At 53.0% G+C, this 17,376-nt stretch overlaps 3 protein-coding genes across 3 annotated transcripts; 2 read left to right on the forward strand and 1 right to left on the reverse strand.

Annotated features, from left to right (window-relative positions):
- Window positions 1–24: 24 nt before the first annotated feature.
- BDQ94DRAFT_160090 (TPR-like protein) lies at window positions 25–5,499 on the forward strand (the record flags this gene model as incomplete). Its single annotated transcript, XM_026769165.1, has 8 exons — window positions 25–135; window positions 288–2,040; window positions 2,135–2,227; window positions 2,642–3,051; window positions 3,096–4,898; window positions 4,961–5,071; window positions 5,137–5,220; window positions 5,356–5,499. 8 exons carry the CDS (start codon window positions 25–27, stop codon window positions 5,497–5,499), a joined length of 4,509 nt encoding a protein of 1,502 aa, XP_026625554.1.
- An 802-nt stretch (window positions 5,500–6,301) lies between these two features.
- Window positions 6,302–7,395, forward strand: BDQ94DRAFT_42776 (carbonic anhydrase). Its single transcript, XM_026775746.1, has one exon. It carries the CDS (start codon window positions 6,475–6,477, stop codon window positions 7,300–7,302), a length of 828 nt encoding a protein of 275 aa, XP_026625555.1. The 5' UTR covers window positions 6,302–6,474; the 3' UTR covers window positions 7,303–7,395.
- Window positions 7,396–8,141: 746 nt separating this feature from the next.
- Window positions 8,142–16,068, reverse strand: BDQ94DRAFT_179439 (alpha-1,3 glucan synthase). Its single transcript, XM_026773379.1, has 5 exons — window positions 15,550–16,068; window positions 15,320–15,495; window positions 9,284–15,259; window positions 8,997–9,202; window positions 8,142–8,937 (listed from the first exon to the last, which is right to left on the reverse strand). The coding sequence occupies exons 1-5, from the start codon at window positions 15,904–15,906 to the stop codon at window positions 8,375–8,377; spliced, it is 7,278 nt and encodes a 2,425-aa protein (XP_026625556.1). The 5' UTR covers window positions 15,907–16,068; the 3' UTR covers window positions 8,142–8,374.
- Window positions 16,069–17,376: the final 1,308 nt, after the last annotated feature.

Genomic DNA, 17,376 nt, shown 5'->3' on the forward strand with positions numbered 1-17,376 from the left:
TTCCCCACACTTTGGTGGATCAATATGTCTGATCATATGGATTCTATTACTCCTTCGCCTGGTGGCTTGCGGATACTGCCGTTCGGCTTGGTGAATCCTCATGCTACTACCATCAATATTGGGTCAGTAGTAGTGGTACATGCAGCCAGGTAGACCCTGGTCACACCCTGCAGCCTGATTAGTACGAGGAGTAGCACGACAGAAACTATAATAAGGCCGACCCCGCCCGGAAAACCAACTGGCACATCTCAAGCTTATCAGCTCAATAACATCCTGATTCAACCTAGATTTATCTCGTTCTTTTCGCTTTAGATGAGAAATTCATATCATCATATCATTCCACCACTATCATGACGGACGATTACTTCAACCTAGGCTCGTACAGCCGAACTGTAACGACCAACTCCCCCGATGCCCAGCTATGGTTTAACCGCGGACTTGTCTGGTCATACTCCTTCAATCACGAAGAAGCGTCCCGTTGCTTCATCAAAGCCAGCAAGGCCGATGAGAATTGTGCCATGGCGTACTGGGGCCTGGCCTATGCCCGTGGACCAAACTACAACAAGGCCTGGATTCGTTTCGACCTAGCGGATCTGGCCACCACTATTACGGAAATGAGACCCGTGCTCCAACGCGCCCAGGCCCTGGCAGCACAGGGGGCGAGTCCGGCCGAAAGGGCTGTAATTGAGGCCTTGAAGGCTCGATTTCCCAAAGATGATGATGAAACGAAGCCAGAAAACCTGGATCTTCATGCGTTGGATCGTGCCTATGCAGAAGCCATGCGACCTGTCTACGAAGCTTATCCGGAGGACCCTGATATCGTGGCTCTTTTTGTCGAGGCGCTCATGTGCATATCCCCACGGGCTCTGTGGAATCTTGACACAGGTGAACCCTGTGGTCCGCATACCACTGAGGCTCGTCGGGTTCTTGAGAAGGCCATGACCTCCCTTCCTGGGGGCAGTAGCAATCCTGCATACTGCCATCTCTATATCCATCTCATGGAGATGGCGCCGTATCCGGAGATTGCTTTACCAGCTGCGGATCGCCTTCTGCGACTCGTGCCGGATGGTTCGCATATGCTGCATATGCCTAGCCATATTTACGTCGCCTGTGGTGACTACCGGGCGGTCATTGATTCGAACAACCAGGCCATGATTGTCGACGACAAATACTTTGCCAGGGAGCCGGGCACCATCTTATATATTATGTACCGAGCGCACAACATCTACGTGAAGGTCTATGGCGCAGTCATCTCCGGAAACTTTGCAGAGGCAATCTCCGGTATGAAGCGCCTTCAGGAGATCCTCACTCCCGAGCTCTTGTCTATAACCAGCCCTCCGATCGCCAATTGGGCAGAAGGGTTTCTGGGCGCCATAGCCCATGTGTTGATCCGCTTTGGACGGTGGGATGATATTCTCGATTTACAGCTCCCCGAGGACAAGGAGCTATTCGCCTCTACGACAGCGATGATATACTATGCCCGCGGCATTGCTTTGGCGGTACTGAATCGAGTGGACGAGGCCCAAGAAGAAAGGAAGAAATTTGAGGCTGCCCGCGAAAAGGTTCCACCATCTCGCTTGAACAGTCTGCCCGTTCGCGAGGTGGACGTCCTTGAGATCGGGTCGGCTATGTTGAAAGGAGAGATCGAGTATCGCCAGGGCAACTTTGAGGAGGCTTTCAATCACTTGCGACAAGCGACAAAGCTGGAGGATAACCTGGTTTATGCGGATCCTCCGCCGTGGATGCAGCCTGCGCGACATGCTCTGGGAGCTTTGCTTCTCGAACAAGGTCACATTAGCGAAGCACAGCATGTGTATGAAGAGGATCTTGGGTTGAGTGAGACTCTCCCGCGTCGGAAGGCAAGGCTGAATAATGTCTGGAGTTTGCATGGCTTGTATGAATGTCTGGTCCGACAGGGATTGCACGACAAGGCCCGGTATATCCGTGCTCAACGCGACGTTGCGCTGGCTTCGGCGGATGTTCCCATCAATGCTTCGTGTTTCTGTCGTCTTTCGGCGGTTGAGTCGACCAGCGCTTGTTGTAAGTAGACAGCAGTATCAGATTCAGAGTGCTGTATAGAATCGGTACATGGTTTCCATACAGCCAAAATCATGCCCAATTGTTTCCTGTATAGGCTCACCTCCCATATCTGGTTTACCTCTTTGGGAAACCAGATTGGCCGACGGACAGATGATTACCAAAAGCGGTAAGACGCCGGGCCGGACTTGTAGATTTCCTAAACGGAAGATGCTTTAACACCGAAGGACATCAACACTACAACTCTCTGTTCTTCCACTTGAACCACCTGAATCTCCTTTTACTTCCCTTTCTCCTCCTTTTCGTTCATATCCGAAATTCTCGGATCCTCATATTACCACACATGTCCACCTCCGACTAGCGGGTCCTCCAGCCCATCCACTCTCGCCCCACGTCATGGCTCCCGCGCAGCCGGACCAGTTAAATGCAACCAAGCGAAGTATCATGAGAGTAAATCCCCAAAGAAGGCCCGTCCCTACTCGAAGACACAGGAAACTCCTCTCATGTACGCCGTGTCGCGAACGCAAAGTTAAATGCGATCGCTCAAAACCTTGCGCTCAGTGTGTGCGCGCAAATGCCCAAGATGCATGCTTCTACCCTCCAGCTACTTCTTCTCCGTCGCGATCTTCCTCGGGAACGATATCCAGGACTGCTAAGAGGTCTACCATTATAAAAGGAGATGTGCTACATGAGGGTGCGGGCCGGCATTCATCTACTGGGCCTTCGCTGCATACACCGCCGTCTACTGTCACTGATGGGAGTACGGACAGTATTGGAGATGCCGCTGTGAGAAGATCTATCTTTCGATCGTCGCCGTTGAGTGTGGTGGGTTCGACGCAGGGAATAACTGCCCCTCGGTATTCTCAGGTACAGTTTCATCGTGACGTGGGGCAGGTCTTGTCCTCGTCGGGGGATGATAGCTTTTCTCGTAATCTGTCCCCGTTGTCATTTCGAGGCAAGCAGCAAAGAACCCGGTTCTTTGGACGGAGTCACTGGGCGACCACCCTTGGGATGGTAAGGATCAAGCTATTTCTTTCTTCGATCGATTGATCATCTAGCTAACGAGTCAACTGAAGTTCCCCGATTTCAACGCCCATTTGCATGAGTACTATCGAAACAAGCAAACTCCCACCAACCCAGGATTTACGGATTATCTGTCCCTGAGACGACTCAAGCACGATCTAAGGGGACCTGATAGACGACGGCAGGGGGGTCAAGTACCCTCCTCAAAACTCAAGCTAGTTGAATTGTTGCCCGAACGTCCTCTAGCTGAGTACTTGATGCAGCTGTACTTCTCAACCTTCGAGACCACACTGCGCATATTACACGTCCCATCATTTACCAGCGAATGGAACGCCTTCTGGGATCGTAGTGTATCCCACACTGACGGATCCCTCAACAGCAACAAGACCGACGTATTTATCGCGAAACTCCTCATGTTAATGGCATGTGCCAGCTGCTTCGCTACCAATAAGGCCGAACCACTAACATCCGCCGGCTTCAACCCGCATTCATTGATACAGAGGTGCCAGAAATGGATCGAAGCAGTCACCACATGGCTAGCATCCATGACAAGCCACGCCCAAATGAATTTAGACGTGATCCAGATCAAATGCCTATTACTGCTCGCACAGCAAGCAACCGCCCAAGAGGGCGACCTAGTCAGCATGGCCTCCGGCTCACTACTCCGCGAAGCGATGCTAATGGGCCTTCATCGGGACCCATGCAACTTCCCCAACGTCTCCCCGTATTGGGCCGAACTGCGAAAACGCCTCTGGCTGACGATCATCGAGCTGGAGCTCCAAGCCTCTCTATACAGCGGGATACCATTGGCAATATCATGGGATGAGTTCGACTGTCCCTTGCCATCTGATATCGACGATGAGGACTTTAGCATCGACTCACCACGTCTGCCTCCCTCACGACGATCTGATACCTTAACCAGAACGTCCTTCCAGATTGCTCTCGCGCAGACATTAGAAACCCGAATGGCAATATCCAAGATCGTCAACCGGGTACGTCTGAGCGCAACATACGACAATGAAATCATGACCCTCAGCGAACGCCTCACAACAGGACTGGCGCAGGCCCCGCCAGATCTCCGCGACGACACCAGCACAACAACCACCGCAGGTGGCTCACTCGACAACGATAGCAGCACCTCATCCTTCCGCCGCTCATTCTTCCTCTTCCTGCACTACCGCAGCCTCCTCGCCCTGCACCGACCCTTCTTCCTGCGCTTCGCAGAAACCCCTGACGAACCCTTCAACTATTCCAGACGAGTATGCATACAGACCAGCCTAGCTCTACTTTCTCAGCTAGAACACTTCTCAAACCACCGCCCCAACAACAACCACACATCACCACCACAACCACCACCAGTAGTTAACAACCATTTCCCTCCACACATCCTGCACCTCAAAGGCGGCCTCTTCCGCGACGACATCTTCCACGCCGCGGCAACCATTTGCTTCGAGCTGCGCTTACAGGCCAAATCCCAGGACCGCGTAATCGATCCTCCCTTACCGGGGAGTAATATCTCGAAATACATGGACCAAAGTGTCCATTATCAACGGATGGCACTGTTCGAGAGCGTGGAGAATGCGATTAGGTACTCCGAGGGAAAGGTGCGGGTGGAGAAGAGAGCGACGAAGATGTTTAGTATCTTGATGATTCTGTTTATGGTGGTTAGGAGTGAGATGGAGGGGGTTCAGATGGATGGGGGTGGGGTAAGGGATGTGTTGAGGGTTGATGATGCTTGTCCGATTGCGTCGCGGAGGTGTAGGGAGGTGTTATTGGAGGGATATCAATATCAGGATGAACATATTCAAGAAGGAGAGAGTGGTGGGATACAGCAACTAGTAGGTTTTATTCACGGTCTTCGGTTGGTGTTATTCTGGATATACAAGCTAAGTATGGGCAGGCATATTCATCGCAAATGCAGGGTTCGGAGACAGACGGCGTTGGAGATGCGTGTCATCAGACGAATGCTCTGCGGCCTATGGGTTGGGAAGAGGCTGTGGGTGGTGATTTGGTACGTGTTTGCATTCAGGAGCTCCTGGGTTTGATGTGCCTCGATTCTGACTATCTTTGATGTAGAGGCATCTCGATTTCGACTGGTGTTTCGCGCTAGATCCGTTGTCTCCTTATCCGATGAATAACTGGTCGGATTTGGATCCTTTGGTTATGTGAGGCGGCCATTTCAGCTTACGTCGAAGATTGGCACATTGCCTAGGTTTTACGAAACAGGTTGGTTGTGTCAACCATTTGCATAGAGTATGGGGTTGTAGAGGTCGATCCTTTAGATAAACCTACCAGTGTGGTTCCTGTCGGCGTATGAGCAAACCCCGCCCTGACCCCAGAGCAGTGGAACATAACTTGGACAGCCTACCCCATACTGGTGGTGCATGTCTCAGTGCATACTCCCAGGATGGACAGAAAATTGATGCAGCTGGTGCATAAGGAATGGCGGCCTACGAACCTCCCTGTGATTCTACAAACTACTATAGATACCCCTCGGTTGAAAATTACGGCAGCGCGACCCCCATCATATCCGGTCGTGCCTTGACCACATTACCGTGATCTCTGCTCAGTCGGTCTCTCCTCGGAGACTGTTTTCTGTCGACCCTGTCTAGAATGTTGGGGCTCAGCACGGCAAAAAGCGGGCACCCCATCCGCACGTGACGCCCGGGATTGCCGAGTGTCTCAACAAGGGAGGCGGGTGCCTGCACGGCCGAAGGGAAGGCCACCACCAACTCGTATAGTAGCCTCCCTGGAAGCACCCTTATCGGAGCAAATTGGTTAGCAATGTAGGATATGCAGCTCCCCTAGCTGCTAATCTGCCTATCTCTAGAGGTCCAATTCGACCAAAATGTGACCGATGGCGCCTTTGGGTGTCCGGTGAGTTGGGGTGTTTGCACTGTTTGCATGGTTGGGGTGAACACTGCCGACGAGAATCCCCAAGGAATTGCCGGCGGGGGGCAAAGAAAGAAAGGGGAGCCTCGTAGCCAACACAAAATACTCAGTATCCTGAATCCAACAGACTGTCCGACAAGCGCACTGCGAAATCTCACTTCAACATCAGCTATCATGGCGCCCACTGCTACAGGTACGTGAGCATCAGCACCAGCAGAACAGAACCATCCATTCTTGGCGTTTCTGGATAGACTCGCAAAGCGGCGGCGGCCCACAGATTTTACCTTTTCCTCATCTTTTCCCTCAACTCCCCTGCCACCGAACCCTCAGCGTGTCGTTTTGCCCCCGTTCCTGTATCACTGTGCTTGCTTCATCGTATGCGAATTTGCAAAACGTATTGAGATCCTTGCGCTTTCATTTGTGATTTCCGTTCCTTTTCTGGGGTTCCCCTGGCAGTGACTCATCCTCGAGGTGCTGCATTTTCCGTCAATTCTGTTGTCTTCGTACCCTCTTCACACCATCATGGAGTCCACAAGGCTTGTTTCGCGACTGCAGCGGATGTATTCCAGAGTCGGAATATATACCTCTCCCCGGTCGGGGGTGCAGCCAAGTTCTCGAGCCAGCCTTCCTCTTCCCTCCCAGCGTGTCTCCTTTTTCCCACCACGACAAGCCGCCTGCTTTTCCACCACCAAGCCACCAGCGTGTGCTAATACAGACTCAGACCGCTTCACCTCTGCTCTGCACCAGAACAAGGACTGGGCAGCCCAGATCTCCAAGGAAGACCCCTCACTGTTCCCCACGCTCGCGAACGGCCAGCAGCCCGAGATTCTCTGGATCGGCTGCTCCGATTCCCGATGCCCCGAAACCACTCTCCTTGGTCTTAAGCCGGGCGATGTCTTCGTCCACCGCAACATTGCCAACGTCCTGCACGCGGGTGACCTCAGCTCCTCTGCCGTGATCGAGTACGCGGTCCGTTACCTGCGCGTCAACCATGTAGTCCTCTGCGGTCACACCAGCTGCGGCGGTGTTGCCGCTGCCCTGGGTAACAAGCAGTTGGGAATCCTGGACCCCTGGTTGCTTCCCCTGCGCCAGCTCCGGGCGAAGAACCTGGATCTGCTGAACTCGCTGCCGGCTGACCAGGCGAACCTCAAGCTGGTCGAGCTGAATGTCCTGGAGGGTGTCAAGCTGTTGAAGGAGAAGAGCGTGGTGTTGGAAGCGATCCAGGAGCGTGGGTTGCAGGTTCACGGGCTGATTTATGATGTTGGAAGCGGTGTTCTTCGGGAGTTGGATACCGACGAGTCGGAGGAGGCAATCAAGGCGCGGCTCACATCGTTCAAGACGGATGTTTAGGAGGAAGAAGGGAAGGAGTTTCGTTTCAGATTGGGGTTCGGGTCGGGTTCAGTCCATCTGTTGTTTCGTTCTTGTTATTGTATTCAGCGAACCGCGAGTGTCAGCCAATGTCGATGCGTTTTCATCTTTCAACTTCCATCCGTCCATCATGGTAAGAGCGATGAGCTCATCAAGTAGCAAGACGCCTCATCGTAGATGATCAATAGAGTTAATGAAGAAAAGCAGTGTATGTGTGTATGAGTGTGATGGGGACAGCAGTGTAAGGTGTGGAGTCAAGGAATCAACAGTAGCAGTTAGGAAGAAAGTAGACGGAAGTAAGAAGATGAAGAGAAGAAGAGAGAGAAGCGAGAAGAGAGGGAGGGGGGAACTCCTGTTCCAGAGTGTCTCTCGCTCTCTAACTTCCCACTCCCTCCCGCATTCTCAATATTATTAGTTCGTCTGCCTCGCCCGGAAGGACCGCGGTGGAGCCCCCGGTTGTCCCGATGAGGGATAGTTCCGGCCGAAGCGGGAGTTGCTTCGGGATTGCCTTTCGGATTCTGGTTTCCTTTTTTTTTTTCCTTTTCTTTTTGACTAATCTCTTATTCCATTTTCGATTATTATTATTTCATACTTATTGAGGGTTATTATTATAATTCTGTTACAAAGTATTTATTGTATTCTGGTGTTCCCTGGGCAAGTGTTGGGACCTGAGGCAGCAATCGACTACTTACTAGCCGTCCTCACTATTCTGCACCCAACGCAGGTGATCTAGTACAGCCTATCTCTCATTACTCCTTGGACAATATACCATCTACAATGAAATATTTTGAACACTATCGCACGGTGGAAGATATTTGACAGCAGATGGATCTGCAGGGATTTTTTCCAATCCCAAAATTGTATTGGCTGAGAACGACCTGGACCTCATTCAGATCGTAATGCGAACTTCTATATACATACAGGAGAGATTATATTATGACAGATAGTAAAATTATATCCAAGGGGCGTAGGTAGGGAAGGAAGGAATGGTGGGACGTATGTAAAATGTTCATGCCCGGTGGTGCCCAAGCGCACCACCACATCATTAAGGCGTTCAAGGTTTGGAAAGCTGCTCTTTCCGGAAGAAGAGGAGGAAGCCAGCACACACCAACAGCTGACAAAACAGGGCCACCCAGAACCACGCATTGGCCACTGCACTTCCTCCAAAGGTAGGGTCCGGCGACACAGGGCCGGGCCCGACGTTATTCGGGGCAAACGCCCGCGCACAGATGGTGGCAATGGAACCAAGCACCTGCGAGCAGATCAGGGTGAACAGCATGTGCATGCGGGTCAGGGTCTGCAGGAGGATGATACCGAACCCGAGACCCTGGATGGAATCCAACACGCCCAGCCAGAGCCAGAGACTCCTAGAGGCCAAAGCTCCGCCGAGATAGCCTCCGGAGACCCAGGGAAGGAAGTAACCGATGCCCGAGACACCCCACCAGATTTGTATGAAGCGAGGCGCTCCAAGTCCGCACGCAAACACGGGCAGGAACCAGCTGTGGGACTTGAAATAGCGGCTGACGACGAACAGGAAGCCCGCCCAGACGAACCCGTAGAAGACGATACAGAGAATAACGATTTGCCAGGCCTTGGCGTGATTGGAAGACCAAAGGACTGCGGACTAGAGTTAGCTTATCAATTCGACACAATGTGGCAGGGAAAGTTAGACTTACAGCCCCAGTTGCGGCCGTACGGTGCGCTGAGGAAGAAGTTTTGCAGGATGACGGCAACGAAGTTCCAGAGGACGATCTTGCGGCGGAATACGGACTTGTAAAATGAGGCCACTTTGCCCGGGGTTTGGCGATAGTAGTTAGGAAGTCCAAAGAGAAGCAGCAATCCAACAGCCCAGAGGAAGATTGCAATCGGGTAACAGATGGCACTAGAGGAGATCAGTGTTAGCGGGCCACAAGATGAAATGACTGGCTGATTGATAAACAATCAGAGGGTTCGATGTACTCACCTCATCTTCCAGCTATTGGCGATGTTGTTCGTTGAGGTCAACAGACCCTGGCTGGATGCCTTGGTCAGAGTGGAACCCCAATACCACAGTCCGATGATATAAGCCGACTGGATACCCTGAATGAGACAAGCCCGGAAGATCCAGGTTTCGACCGGCGCACCACCTTCGTCACCAAAGTTCAAGGCGAAGAAGATGGAACCGCTAGACGAGGCAGCGGCGTAACATCCACTTCCGATGTTCTGAATCCAACCCCGGTTGAATGAATTGGGTTCAAAGTGAGCGGAGCCGATCAGAAGGAAGGCAAGGCCATAGAAGAACCAGGGAGCCGAGAGGCACACCACCGATTTGAAGTAACGGAATACAAGCCACCAAAGGATCGAGGTGATCAGGTAGGTGGTTGCGATACCATAGAGCTTCTCGGCCGTCTCACCAACCTCACCGGTAAGCAAGGTCACCTGATAAGAGTTGGCTGCAATGATCTGACCCAAGGCAAGGAATAATGAGTAGACTGGCCAGTCTCCAACACGAATCTGCATCCACTTGCGCAGACCCGTCGGAGGCACGTAGTCCTTGCCCAGGAGGAACTCGTCATCTTCCGTGTCGCGGGACTCCCGGTCATAGTCACCACTCACCCGGGAGCCCGTATCATCGTAGTAGGAGCCAACAGGGGAGGCACCATGCTTGTCCCGATAGACAGACGACGCGGGGGATTTTAGACGACCCAGTCGGGCATCGCGGAACTTGTCGAACCATTCCTTCTCACTCTTGATGAGATATTCCTCAATGCAAAGCTGGGATTCAGAGTTCGAGCCGTTCAAGCCGACCAGCTTCTTGTCGAATGCCTTGTAGTACTCGCCAGTAGAATCCGTAAAGAAGGGGTCAACCTTCTGGAGCTTGAAGTCCGTCTTGGTACCAACGACCGAATCCAGGGACAGGACAGACGCGCTACTGAGTCGGCTACCGGCATCCCCAAGCCTGGGTGGCGGAAGCAGGCTCTGTGTAGGAGTGGGGACGGGGCCAGGGCTGCTAGGAAGCTGTCGCGGATGCAAGGAGTCTTGACTATAACGGCGGACGCCCGGACTCGTCGGCATACCCACTCCCTGCTGCTGGACTGCCTGCAAGCGACGTCCTTCCTCGACCTGAGCCGGGGTGAGAGTGTACTCGTCGTCCGCATCCTGCTGATCCCCAATGTCCTCGTGGTCTTCTTCGACGTCGGTCATGGCCCCTGCGGTGTCTTCGTGTTCGGGGATGCTGTCGCGCTGGCGACCACGACGGCCACGGCGCTCTTGATGACCAGGTCCTGAGCGAACACCAAGAGAAAGCTGTCGTTGCAGGCCGGACCGCGGCTTTTCCGTCCCACTGGGGCTGATGTCTCGACTGTAGTTTGTTTTCGGATCTGTGACATATTCACTGAGACGGTTCAGGTTAGAATAGCTGCTTTCCCGAGAATGAGCCAAGGGAGTCTGCATTCCAGGGGGCATTAGTGGACTTGACGGCTGGCTTAAGATGCCACCCGGCGTGGTAGTTCCAGACGGGGTGAAGGGTCGACCGTTATGTTTGACCAATTCCTTGTTGTGCACTTGGATGGCGGTGGTTTGCAGGATCTCCAAGTCTTCCACCCACTGGGCGACCGGGAAGCGCTGTTTGGCGGACCGGGCACGCATCATAGCACGAGTTTCCGTTTTCGAACTGAGAGCCGCGTCGATAGCCAGCTTGAACTGAACGAGCAAATGGGAGGTAGCTGTCGATTCCACATTGTACCACCAACCTGGCATCTGACCGAGACCACCAACCCGGGCACCGATACCCAGAGCTCCCTTACGTCCGAACTCGACGGCGACCAGACCGAAGGGCTCGTCACGAGAGGGAATCAGCGCGAATTCAGCACCAGAGAAGATGTAGGGGGGCAATGCCGTGAACTCCGGTCTAGAGAACACTCGTCCGGGGTAGACCTTCATCATGTGATCGAGTTTGAGGGCCGCGAATTTACCGTAGAGATCGATAACTGGTCCAACACAAATGAGCTGAACATTGGGGCGTGCTTCCAGGACAGCAGGCATGACGTCGGCGATCAAATCAACACCCTTCTGCATCGACCAACGACCAACGAAGACAAGCAAATCGGCGTCAGGGTTCTGTTCAAGACCGGCCCACTCCTGAGCTTGACGCTTGAGGTCGCCTCGACTGGCTTCATAAGTCGGGTCCACGCTCACATTGTCACCCATGGCGCTGGCCTGTTCCTTGCTCCACTCACCGACATCAGACGGATCAGGGTTAGGTAGGTTTCCAACCTTGCGAAGACCCCAGAAAATGGGGTAACGCGCGTAGGACCGCTTTCCGTACTTCTTAGACACACCAACAGCACCGAAACCTTGTTGGTGAACACGGAGATAACTAGCACCCGAGTGGAGCAAGTTGAACACCTCTCCAAACTGCACGTAATGCCTCACGGTCTCGATATCCAGATTGAACACGGAGCAAACTTCCTCCTTTTCTTTCTGCGTCCGCATGGGCCACAAACCTTGGAACTCGGCGTTATGCAGGGAAAGACAGGCAGGTACTGTGTCAGGAAGTAGATACAGAGGAGCCAGGGAACCGTGGTAGTCGTTGATATGATACAGGTCGATAGGGAATCTCTTGCAGGCTTCCGCAATGCACTGATTCCAGGCCGAGTAGTAAATGGCGCTGTTCAGGTCGTCCATGCGAGCCGGGTAAGGCTCTGACTTAGACTGTTGACGGAACACAGGGGCATCCAGCAGAACGTAGGTGATGTTATTCAAGACGTGATACTGGACCTGGACCTCGTACGAATTGCCAAGAATGGTGACATGCATGGGCTCTGCGGGTTTGTCCACGGGGTAATCGACACCCCCAACGCAAGGCACCACCCAGATCAAGTCTTGATGACCCAGAGTCTTACCCATGAGTTGCGCCATGACACCAAGACCACCAATCTTGATCTTGATGGCCCAATCCTCAATGTCGTACTCCATGGTGGCGATCAGGACCATGCGACGCTTGCCGCTAGCAGCACCGCCAATCGCCGTGTCAGTCTGGAGGAACCCGGACTTGTTCGCCAGACGCATGAGAGGGTTTGAGTTTTCCTCATCACCGCCACGATTGCGATTGCGCTTGAACTTCCGCCGCAAGGCCAATGGGATCATCTGGTGTTTTTCGGTCACACCAACCTGGTTGAATTTGACCTTGTAGAAAGACTTCATGAAAGCCCACACACCGGCTGCGCCCGTGATGACGGGGATGATCCAAAAGAGCACATACATGGCGATCTGAGTATTCTGATGCCCGACGGGGAACAGCTGGAAGCGCATGGTCCCGTCATCAATGAAGATATTCCACGAGATGTAGGGAGAGGGGGGGTGTTCAGTGATGTTAATCAATGTCGCGGACAGCGAAGAGGGCGGCATGCGATCGAGAACCGAATCATTATCGGCATCTCCCAGGACCCAACTCTGGTCAGGCTCCCCATCAGGGTTCATACCCCAAATGTTCAATTGAGCTTGAGCAGGCCATTCCGCGGTGAAATGATATTTCCAGAGACCGTCAACGCTGTCCTGGCGGACCACGTTGTCCAGACCTGCATCATACCCATACTGGTTGTAGGGTCCGTTGAAGAAGACGTGAGGGAAACGGCGTGGAACATTCTCGTTCCAGCCCGCGTCTCCCTCTTGGACGTAATCGCTGCTGCCGGTCCAGCGACTCCAATACTCCACGCGAACGTGGTTTCCTTTCCATGACTGCTTCTTGGTTCCCGACCATTCGAGTTCCTCAATAGTGTCATTTCCGCCTCTGTAGTCAATCCAATCGGAGAAAGTGGTACCCCAATTCGTAGAATAGCGATACTTATCAGCACCAGCGGCGTGGTGCTGGATGAAAAGGGTGCCGTTGGATTCCTTATGGAGCAAACTAGTTGAATAGTTCGCACTGCTGAAAATCATCGGATTATCGATCTGGCCGATGCGGAAGAGGAAATGGTCGACGGCGTTGGTGGTTGCGTTCCCACTCTCCGTGCTGACATTGTTGACTGTGAGACGATGAATGCCGTTGTACACGCCTGTCAGGTTGGCCGCCCACATCCACACTCCGGGAATCTGGCCGGTCCAGCTGGTGTTAGTGGCGGGGACTGACTTGCAGTTGACACTGCCAGAATCGACAGAGGGGGCCTTTCCAATTTCGGTCGATGATGAAAGGGTAATGGACTTTGTCACCGAGTCGCAATCCATTTCTTCGGAGAAGTAAATTTCGACCTCCACGTTCTCGTCTGCGTTCGGGGCCACGGTCGAGCGGATCGGGACATCGTGTCCCGGAGTGAACTTCGTAATCATCGGCCTGGGTTTAGTAAAGCGGGTTTTAGGCACGTAGGCCCGGAATTCATAGGCGGACATGGTCATATTAGCCAAGCAGCCACTGTATGCAGTTGATCCGTTCAATCCCAACTTGGTGGGGGAATCGATCAGCTGGTGCTCGTCATACGGGTGGAACAGGTTTTTGACCCAGGTGCCACTATCGAAGGGGGCAATCAGAGCTGTATCATTATCCGAGCAGTCAAACTTGTAATCAATGGTGCGGTTCGTGTTGTGGTAAACCAGCCAGACGGGCTGGTTCTTTGCATCGGAGCCCAAATCCTGCACATCCGCGTTCACATCACGAAGGATCGACCAGAGTCCGGTCTCGGTGGCTGTGCCGTTGGAACCGAGATAGTACACGTCCTCGGTGTGGTTCGAGAGCTTTTGAATAGTATAGCCGTCATTGAGGACGGGGAACTGTTCGCGCATCTGATACATGTGCTTAATGATATTGCGCACGGGATGAGACGGGTCACGATGATCGTAGGCCACCGTGGGGTCGTGGCAGCCCTGACGGCCGGACTCAATGGGCCAATTATAGTACTGAGACGATTCCAAGGAGAAACAGCCATGATCCCTCCATGCGGTGGCAGGAGACATGGCCTGCCGACCGTAGATGTAGTTCGATGCCGTGGCATCCAGTACGTAAAACGCCTGTTCCTCGCCCCAGAGAAGGAGCGGAATTCCGGGGAGGAGAAGAGTCGTGATGTACAATCCAAGCAACTGACGCTCCACGCCCTTTTCCACAGTGGGCCAACGGAAGACATCCTGGTTGGTAGCCCCGTACATGTGGCGGGGGTCGAACTTGCCTGTATTCGCATTGACCAGATCGTTGGACTGCAGCATGAGATTCCAGGCATCAACCCAGTCGACTGGCACATCGTAACCGGCAGCCAAGTTACCATCCATGCCCAGGAAGCGGGTCAGCGCTCGGTAAATGGAGTAGTGGAAGGCTGCACCATCAATCGCCTCATGTCCCACTTCACGCAGGAAATATTGGGCGTCGGAAGTGTTGGTCAGCTTCATGGCTGCCTCCGCCGAGTCAGGGAACTGGTTTGGCTGTCTTCCTCGGCCCAAGTAGATGGAACCAAAGGTATTACCACCCGTGATTTCGCCCGCAATGAAGAAGTTCTCTTTTCCTACGGCGCGGGCGCACTCGCGGTACGCATTGGACATATCTCCGAGGGCGTCGACGGTTGCCTGAGTCGCCTTGTCGTACCGGAAACCGTCAATATCGAGCGACTGAATAATGATGCAGGAGTGGCGGATCAAACGCTCGCGCACGGAGGGAACCCATTCACGGAGTCGATCCTGAACGGAGGCGAATTTTGCCAGCTGACGTTGCCAATCGGGGAAGACACCAAAGGCCTCAATGTCACCGTACTGGTCGAAATCGCTGTTGTAACATCCGACAAGCTCCTCGGTGACTGACGCTTGAACGGGGTAGCCATCCTCGAACCAGAAGCGGGGGTAGTCGCACGTCTCGTTGTAGTCATTGCCAATGTCGAAGTCCACATAGCGGCGGTCAGTCTTCCACACCGTTTGGTGTTCCTTCACGGAGAAGGGGGTGGTGGTGTTCAGATAGCCATCAAATCCGATCAAATCACCCATCCTAAACAGTGCAAGTTAGTTTGTTGGGTGGGGAAGAGGAACAAGGCAGCGGTAAACTTACGTTGCGATGGTGTTATCGAAGATAACATACATCCCGCGCTTGTGAATTTCCGTGATGGCATTGCGCCACGTCTGCAGATTACCATAGTGTTGATCCAGCAATGTCGTGTCCAAAGCCGAATAACCGTCAGATCCCCAGGGCTGATTCATGAGGATTGTTCCGGCGAGATAGAGACCCTAAACCATCGTCAGTAATCGATCGCAGCATCGGACAAGCCACGGGGGACCGACCTTGATTCCCATGCCCTGCAAGTAATCCAAGGTATCCAGCAGGCCGGCAACATCGCCACCATGGCGCATCTGATTCGAGCGGAGGTCATGTTCGAACAGGGTGCCATTGATGTTGTCGTTTGTGGGGTCACCGTTGACGAAGCGGTCGAGAAAGAGGGTGTAGACGGGGAAGCGCCAATTGTCCGGGGAGGGGAAGTACTCCCCGGTATGATTGGGCCATGTTCCCCAATAGTCCGCCGGGTTCGTAGCGGACTGGTTCTGATTGAAGTTGTAGTCGACGAGGGACTCGTCGTAGGGCCAGGCCGTTGCAGTTGTTGCGAAACAGGCGAGCAGCGTGCCGGAAATAGCCCACTTCATGCTGGGTGGGAAGGTCGCGGCGACCCGGGATGACCACCGGTCAACAAACCAGGAACACAACGTTGAGCCAGGTCGATGCGATTATTGAGTTCGCCAAAGACTGGAGGGAAAGAATGGGTTCTGACTCGTCACCAGAATTGATTGCGATCTCTCTTCGCTGGGGGGTGCAGGTCACTCAATGATAGTCGGTTGAGTGGATAAATGGGACTGATAACGAGCGATAGATAGGGTGCAGATAACGAGAGAAACACAGGCACGCTTCGTTAACGAGTGAAATCTATGGGGAATCACAATGCAACAACAACTAAAACAAGAAACGATGCATGAGATCAGAGATAAGAGGGATCAAGCGAGAGGAGAGGAAGTGGAAGAGAGAGAGAGAGGAAAGACGATACGAGGAATAGGAGGAAGAGAAAGTGTCAGAGGGGATGATGGGGAACAAAGGCAAGAAATCCAAATGGAGAAAAAAGCTAATCACACTCCAACTAGTAAGGTAATTAGCTAGCAGCGATGCTGAGGCTCAGCAATGAGAGGCTGGACGGGGGGGGCACACATCGATATCCGCGATAGTGGATCGAGGGAGGGGAGAAACGATGAAATGAAAAAAAGAAACAGAAGCAGACTAGACGTCTCGTCTTGTCTCGTCTATGTGTATTTTGCTAATAATAACCCCCAAGCTGACTGGAGAACCACTCTGAATGGCTTCCCGGTGCCAGCTCACTCGTATAGGAATTGTTCCCCGGGTAAGAAAGATATCGAAGCCACGCCGGAGGGACTCTAGCCTTGTCCAGAGCGAGTGGGAGGGGCGGTTCCCTTTGGCTATGACGGAATACTTTTTGCCTGCTCAGAAGAGGACTAGACCGCGGCAGTGCGGTGCAAAGACCAAAAGGGGAATTTAAAAATAAGTATGAAATGAAAAATTGAAAATTCAGAATGGACAAGAGTGAATAAAAAAAAAAATGAATAACGGAAGCGGACCATTGGGTGGTCCGACAGCCATCCTATGGAAAAATATGAGCCAATTCTCGTATAGTAAGTAGGCTATTCGGGAGCCGTTAGTTAGGTTTCCTCTCGGACCGGAAAGCAGTTTAGGGTGGAGCCCAAGGGGCAGTTGGACTGGATCACTGGATGTCTTGAAAGAAGGGTTCTTTCCGCCCACTTGATACCGCCAGGCCCTCACCAATCCCCATTGAGATATAGTCCCTCCCTTTTAAGCCCCCCCGAAGACTGGACCCTTCGTGGCCCCTCCGAGGACTTCCTTATTGTTCCCATCGCCTATATCCGTGCCATGGGAAAGAGATGAAGCAACAGACCCCTTCTGCTGCTGCTGCTTCGAAAGGTATTTTCGGGGCCAATACAATCAATTCAGCCAGATCGTATTCACGCCCAAGCGAAACGATACCTGAAGAGGCAGCAATACGGTGGCGTGCAGCCAATCTCGGTAACGAAAAAACTTTATTGGCCCTCTTC

Source organism: Aspergillus welwitschiae (genome assembly GCF_003344945.1).
Source record: "Aspergillus welwitschiae strain CBS 139.54b unplaced genomic scaffold BDQ94scaffold_19, whole genome shotgun sequence".
In the NCBI taxonomy this organism is placed as follows: Eukaryota; Fungi; Ascomycota; class Eurotiomycetes; order Eurotiales; family Aspergillaceae; genus Aspergillus; species Aspergillus welwitschiae.